The sequence below is a fragment of the Amphimedon queenslandica genome, unplaced genomic scaffold (assembly GCF_000090795.2).
Source record: "Amphimedon queenslandica unplaced genomic scaffold, v1.1 AMPQUscaffold_13470, whole genome shotgun sequence".
Taxonomy (NCBI): Eukaryota; Metazoa; Porifera; class Demospongiae; order Haplosclerida; family Niphatidae; genus Amphimedon; species Amphimedon queenslandica.
The window spans coordinates 231,140-238,052 of record NW_003546294.1 but is presented as its reverse complement, the minus strand read 5'-3'; the positions used below and the strand labels follow the sequence as shown (position 1 = coordinate 238,052).

At 39.2% G+C, this 6,913-nt stretch overlaps 2 protein-coding genes across 3 annotated transcripts in view; both read right to left on the bottom strand.

Annotated features, from left to right (window-relative positions):
* Positions 1-64: 64 nt before the first annotated feature.
* Positions 65-2,458, bottom strand: LOC109580964 (myb-related transcription factor, partner of profilin-like). The gene is made up of 7 exons (XM_019994606.1): positions 2,004-2,458; positions 1,851-1,953; positions 1,609-1,701; positions 1,040-1,315; positions 475-760; positions 355-407; positions 65-199 (listed from the first exon to the last, which is right to left on the bottom strand). Exons 1-7 carry the CDS (start codon positions 2,441-2,443, stop codon positions 104-106), a joined length of 1,347 nt encoding a protein of 448 aa, XP_019850165.1. The 5' UTR covers positions 2,444-2,458; the 3' UTR covers positions 65-103.
* Positions 2,459-3,041: 583 nt separating this feature from the next.
* Positions 3,042-6,913, bottom strand: part of LOC100640832 (uncharacterized) — a 9,547-nt gene continuing 5,675 nt past the window's right edge. The window contains exons 14-24 of one of the 2 annotated variants that reach the window (XM_019994574.1): positions 6,774-6,913; positions 6,506-6,725; positions 6,166-6,253; positions 5,660-5,752; positions 4,671-4,973; positions 4,110-4,401; positions 3,990-4,042; positions 3,775-3,850; positions 3,665-3,708; positions 3,539-3,588; positions 3,042-3,490 (exon numbers count right to left, since the gene is read on the bottom strand). The exon at positions 6,774-6,913 is cut by the window's right edge and continues 1 nt beyond it. In XM_019994574.1, the coding sequence (XP_019850133.1) occupies positions 3,403-3,490; positions 3,539-3,588; positions 3,665-3,708; positions 3,775-3,850; positions 3,990-4,042; positions 4,110-4,401; positions 4,671-4,973; positions 5,660-5,752; positions 6,166-6,253; positions 6,506-6,725; positions 6,774-6,913 (1,447 nt within the window). In that variant the 3' untranslated portion in view covers positions 3,042-3,402. The remainder of the gene's footprint in view (positions 3,491-3,538; positions 3,589-3,664; positions 3,709-3,774; positions 3,851-3,989; positions 4,043-4,109; positions 4,402-4,670; positions 4,974-5,659; positions 5,753-6,165; positions 6,254-6,505; positions 6,726-6,773) is intronic. The other variant, XM_019994575.1, reaches the window with a different exon arrangement.

Here is a 6,913-nt window from a genome sequence, read left to right as displayed (position 1 = left end):
AACTGCAAATTTGGAACCAGAACTAGAACTAGGACTAAGTAAATTAAGGCTTAGAACTAGAACTAAAACTAGAACTATTTGAAAAATAAGAACTAGAACAACACTAATGTGTATCATTATCACCTTTACCAATGCCATTTGATTGATGGGAGGTTTTCTTGCTAGAGCTCCTGCTGGAGGCATTATTGCTACGGGTTGGCTATAAGGAGATGAAATTAACATTCTCAGTTATCATGTCCTAGCTTGACACAAAACAAGAGTATACCACCACATACACAAACACTCACTTACACATTCATGTACATATTTAAGCATATTTACATATACATGCATATTCACCAGTGTGATACTTACTTTAGGCGAAGGTTGTGAGGTCTGTTTCTTTGTGACTGGTGGACTTGGAGATCCTAAAATAATAATAACAATACAATGTTATTATCATTATCACTATTATCATTACATGTATACACTTACCTTTCTTTCCTCCATTAACTAATGCCTGCTGCTTTGCTTTTCCTTTCTCTTCCCTTTTAGCCACACTCCCTCCTGCCGGTCCCTTTCCACCCCCAGCCTTACCCTTTCCTCCAACACTCTCCATCTTACTGACAGCAGGAAGGGAAGGAGGAGGAGGAGAAGGAGAAATGACAGGAGGAGGAGGAGGAGGAGGAGGGGGAGGATCAGAGACTCTGTTAATGGTGACGTGTGACTGATTGTTATCATTACCAGAAGATGATGAAGAGACAGCAACTGATTCTGTTACCTGAAAACATCATTAAAATATTATGCGTAATTGTGTATCTAATTAAAATATCAAATATCAGTATTTTTTAACTACACCATCTGCTAAAATTAGTACACATAATTAGGCTGGGTTTATACAGCAATGTATGTGTAAAATGCATCATTTTTAAAACGATACACTTTGAACCCTATAGAATCTAAGGAATGGAATGTATAATGTACATTTATGGAGCATTCAACAGCAAATTATTAACCCAAGTGAGTATGTATACGTGTACATGTAAATGTATTTAATTACTTTTTTCTTCTTATTCTTTTTCTTTGTTTTATTTTCATTGCTGGTCGGCTCAACAAAATCCTTTCCTTCAATGAATCTCAGTAGTTCGTCCAGCGAGCGGTCATCTCCAATAGAGGGTGGGGTAGGAGGTGTGGCCACTTTAGTCTCAACTGCAGGAGCTAGAGCAGGAGGAGGAGGGGGAGGGGCTGGATGAGTTTTTACATTTGATTGGTTGGTGGGTGGAGAGTGAGAGTGATAGGAGTGATGAGGAACAGGATAAGGATACCCACGGGGACACTGGTGACAAGAAAGAATACAGTATACATAATAATAGGTGTATGACATTATATACATCTGTACATGTACATTTAAATGTACATGCATGACATGCTTCTTTGGCCAGGGGTGCATTTTTAAGGAGGAGCGAGTTTGTCCCTTTTCAGATGAAAAAGTCTCACGTGGGATTTTTCAATCATCATCAAAACTTAAATTTTAGATGGAAGTCTACTCTACTATGCAGGAAAACTGTGCTGGTTTGCCCCCAGCCTAACTTAATCCGTACATGTACATACATGCATATACGTGCTTACTTCTCCGTCTTTCTTGTTCCTTCTCTTTTCCAGTTTTTGTCTCATCTTGTCCCTCTGTTTGGTGTAATTGTGACTGGTTGGAGACCTTGTTTTCTAAAAAAAGGACAAAAAATAACCTCATGCATTAAATAGCTACAGTAGGTTTATAATAATTATATATCATTGCATGACCATTTATAAAAGATGCAACATACGTGTAAGACCAGCCCTAGGTAGTGCATGTACAATTGTGCAACTATTACCGAGTTTTGTTGAAATAGGTCACAATCGCAGCAAGGACAGTATCTCCTGACAGGACCTGATGATGATCCATTAGTTGACCCATTAGTCGATCCACCAGCAATGCTATTAAAGAACAAGAGAAATGAGGAGAGGCAATTGAGTATAACACATACTGTGTTTGTGTGCCATTATCAGCTGATTGTGATTGAGTGGCTGCAGTGTTTTGGCAGGTGTGGCTGTGGTCATGGTTGTCGCAAGTGTGGCAGATTGCCGCAGATGCTGCTGGGGGCGGGGCTGTCGTAGGTGTGGCCTTTGGATCCTCCAGATCCACTAAATTCTCGTTGTGATTTGGTTTAACCATAGGTTTAACGAGGCTTGAGCTAGCGCTAGTGGCAACATAGGTATTACACGTACGTGTAATATCTATGATGGCAGATGATACGGCAGTATTGCTGGCTGCTGGGGGCGGGGCTGGAGTGGACGTAGTCTTAATATCCTCCACTAAATTATCATTTGTTGAAGACATCCAATTTTGCCAAATACTCTCAGTTTTATTAGAGACCAATTCATTAAACTTATTATCATCATCGATCCGATCAGGAACTTTTGCCATTCAATGAATGGAGGAACGTTCTACGTGCGCTCACTGCGTTGCAAAATTATTGCCAGATTAGATCTACGTAATACCGCAATCGTTCTAATTTCTAAACTAATACTCATGGCTTCGAGCCACACCTTCAAGCAAGATGGAGGATCAGAGTAGCCACTAATTGAGCTCAGTGTTGCAAATAAACAATTTTTGCATGCATTGTTTCTGGATTCCAATTGCATGAACTTCAGTCAAACTCATTATGAAAACTTTAGTTCATTTAAATTTACAATAGGCATATACATGTAGCTAGATCTACTGAGCTGCTTTTAATACTTAAATTAGAACTACCGAAATACTTTTACAATCATGCCTGAGGTATTCGATTCCAGGAATATCTACTTCATATGTTAAGCTAAATTATGACCCTGCACTCTAATTTTTGTTGATTAGATTCTATTTTGTACAAAACAGTGCAAATCATTATAGAAAGAACTCTGAAATGTATGAAGCAATCCAGTTGTGTAGCATTTTTTAATAACCATAATGAAAATACTTGAAAATGGTAGTAATCTGTAATTTTTTAATATTCATGATTAAACCACGAGTCACCCTCTGTAACTTTTTTTAGCCAAAAGGCTATGTATGTCAAAAACATTATTTTAATAAATAATAGGTGTAACTAAATTTGCAGTAGAAGCATTGAAATGTCAGTACTCATCAGCCATTAGTTCGGTATTGTTATCATAGCATAATCACAAATAATAATAATAATAATATTGACACATTTGAACTGAAAAGAGTGAGGGAGGGTTCTAAACATGAGGAAAACAATGTCTGTCCGTCTGTTTTATGTCCTCTATACTCATTAGTGTAGCATCAGTGGGCAAGAAAAAGAGAAATCAAAATAATAACAACAATAATAATAACAATAAACTGAGTGGAAAGTCTCTACTAATAAGATACTTGTGTGTGGCAAAGGTTCACTTCATTTTGGAAATGATGTCCTGCATGTTCAGAGAAACATGAAGCTTCTTTTTAGCATCAACAGGAGCTGAACTAAAGCAAAGTCTAAGGAGGAAAGAGGAATCAATGTGTAATCTAACACTTCAAACTTACTTTTTGAAGTCTTCAAGTTCTTGATCATAGTCTTCTTCAGTGTCAGACTGCTATAGAAGTAGAAAATTTAAATATGATACATATACAACATGCCATAAATATTCTCTCTATCTCTCTCTTCCCTACCATAGATCTATCAGTAATCAATGGATCAGCAGCACTGTATATGCCTAAGGAAGAATTAAAGGATTAGACTTTTCCCTAATAGACTAATTGTGTATGCATATTATTATCACCTTTACCAATGCCATTGGATTGATGAGAGGTTTTCTTGCTAGAACTCCTGCTGGAGGCATTATTGCTACGGGTTGGCTATAAGGAGATGAAATTAACATTCTCAATTATCATACCATAGCTTGACACAAAACAAGAGTATACCATGTACCACATACACAAGTAAGTACACATACATGTACACATACATGTAGGCATAGTCCCAGGTGATACTTACTTTAGGCGAAGGTTGTGAGGTCTGTTTCTTTGTGACTGGTGGACTTGGAGATCCTAAAATAACAATAACAATACAATGTTATTATCATTATCACTATTATCATTACATGTTTACACTTACCTTTCTTTCCTCCATTAACTAATGCCTGCTGCTTTGCTCTTCCTTTCTCTTCCCTTTTAGCCACGCTCCCTCCTGCCGGTCCCTTTCCACCCCCAGCCTTACCCTTTCCTCCAACACTCTCCATCTTACTGATAGCAGGAAGGGAAGGAGGAGGAGGAGGGGAAGGAGAAGTGACAGGAGGAGGAGGAGGAGGAGGAGGAGGGGGAGGATCAGAGACTCTGTTAATAGTGACGTGTGACTGATTGTTATCACTACCAGAAGATGATGAAGAGACAGCAACTGATTCTGTTACCTGAAAACATCATTAAAATATCATGTGTAATTGTGTATCTACATGTAATTAAAATATCAAATATCAGTATTTGTTAACTACACCATCTGCTAAAATTAGTACATATAATTAGGCTGGGTATACAACAATGTAAAATGCATCATAAAAATGATACACTTTGAATCCTGTTTTTGTTCCTATAGAATCTAAGGAATGGAATGTATGATGTACATTATGGAGCATTCAACAGCAAATTATTAACCCAGATACGTGTACATGTATTCAATTACTTTTTTCTTCTTATTCTTTTTCTTTGTTTTAGTTCCGTTGCTGGTCGGCTCAACGAAATCCTTTCCTTCAATGAATCTCAGTAGTTCGTCCAGCGAGCGGTCGTCTCCAATAGAGGGTGGGGTAGGAGGTGTGGCCACTTTAGTCTCAACTACAACAGCTGGAGCTGGAGCAGGGGGAGGTGGAGGAGGAGGGGGAGGGGCTGGATGAGTCTTTACACTTGATTGGTTGGCGGGTGGAGAGTGAGAGTGATAGGAGTGATGAGGAACAGGATAAGGATACCCGTGGGGACACTGATGAACATGCTAACAAGACAGAAATGTAATATACATGTACACTGTACATGTACATAAGAGATGTACATGTATGATATTACATGTATAGTCAAACCTCTCTAAAACGAACCCCCAATTAGCGGACACCTCTCTATAACGTACAGTTGCTCTTGTCCCGGCCATAAGGCCATTGGGTAGTCCATTCTGTATAACGGACGAGATTTACTGTCCCCACACATCTACACGTGTACAAATTAACCTCCAACGGACGAACACGGCCCACGCAATGGACTTTCTAATTAACACGCATCAAGAAAATGGCAGATTTTCTGGTCTGATTAGCAATGGATAACCTCCAATTTAAGGACACCTCCGTATAAAGGACAGTGATGGCTGGCCCATAGCTGTCCGTCTTAGAGAGGTTTGACTGTATATACAACATGTACATGTACACAAATGTACATACATGTACATGTACATGCATGACATGCTTGTTTGCCAGGGGCAGGGGCCCATTTCTAAGGAGGGGCAAGTCTTGTCCCTTTAAGCTTTTCAGATGAAAAAGTCACACCTGGAATTCATTATCAAAATTTAAATTTTAGATGGAAGTCTACTCTACAATGTGGAAAACTGTGCTGGTTTGCCCCCAGCCTAACTTTGTGCCCTGTTCTTCCTACTGAATGGTTATCCCTCCCTCCCTCAATCTGTATACTTACTTCTCCATCTTTCTTGTTCCTTTTCTTTTCCAGTTTTTGTCTCATCTTGTCCCTCTGTTTGGTGTAATTGTGACTGGTTGGAGCCGTGATTGGCTGAAAAGTACAAAAATGCAATAAATAGCTACAGTAGGTTCATTATATACATCATTGCGTAAGTGTGAAAATTCCTATAATTTGTTTTCACCACCTTGCCGCATAGCTGGGAACTTATAAAGGTTCTTTCTACCTTCTAGTGCTTCTAGAAAAGTCATTAGACAGCATCTCTGTTTTCTTGCTGTTAGAAAGCTCATAACTTCGTCCCGTGCGTAAGCCGCCATTTTGTTTGCCATGACCACACCCACTACGTAAAGCGAGCGTGGGCGGGTGGTCGCTAAGGCTTGTTATTTCTTCAATACAACGTGTATAGAAGTGTAAGTGCCAACATACAAACAATTATATACATTGCAAGTGGGTGAAATCAATTATAGGAACGACCTGGGTGCTTCGCCACAGGTCACAAAAATTACCGAGTTGTGTCCAAATAGTTCACAGTAGCAGCAAGGACAGTATCTCCTGACAGGGCCTGATGATCCATTGGTCGATCCATTAGCAACACTAGAAATGAGGAGAGGCACATGTACAGTACACAATGATGAGTACCGTACAGGGGGTGGTATATTTCATAGGGATTTAATTTCGCAGTTCAAAAAAATTCATGAAACTTTTTAACTATAGAATTTTTTTCAATCATACTAATAATGGTCAGTAGAAAAAAATGCAATAATTTCTTCTTGTGAATAGGTCGAAAGGTGATTTTTGTGAAATATTTCCCCGGGAAACATGCCCCCTATACGGTATACCACATACTGTGTTTGTGTGCTATTATCAGCTGATTGAGTGACTGCAGCATGTTGGCAGGTGTGGGCGTGGTTTGGTTTAACGAGGCTTGAGCTAGTGGCAGATGATGGGGAAGTATTGCTGGCTGCTGGGGGCGGGGCTGTAGTGGGTGTGGTCTTAGGATCCTCTACTAAATTATCGTTTGTTGAAGACATCCAATTTTGCCAAAGATTTTCAGTTTTATTAGAAACTAATAGACAAAAATTAATTCATTAAAGTTATTTAATAATTATTGTACCTTTATTGTGGGCGTGACTTCCTCCTCCAGCCACGCCCCCTGGTGATCCTTTACTTGATTCCTCCAGACCAGCCCTCAGTACATCTTTAATGTTCAATTGGCTCCCATTAGGGTCTATTGGATTCAGTGGCCTTGAAAGA

Excerpts from the sequence above, each read along its gene's own strand:
- LOC109580964 (XM_019994606.1), bottom strand. The coding sequence starts at position 2,443 with ATGGCAAAAGTTCCTGATCGGATCGATGATGATAATAAGTTTAATGAA. Across the intron at positions 1,702-1,850 it reads ACCTATTTCAACAAAACTCG|AAAACAAGGTCTCCAACCAG; the intron begins GTAATAGTTGCA and ends TCCTTTTTTTAG. Across the intron at positions 200-354 it reads CCTCACAACCTTCGCCTAAA|CCAACCCGTAGCAATAATGC; the intron begins GTAAGTATCACA and ends ATCTCCTTATAG.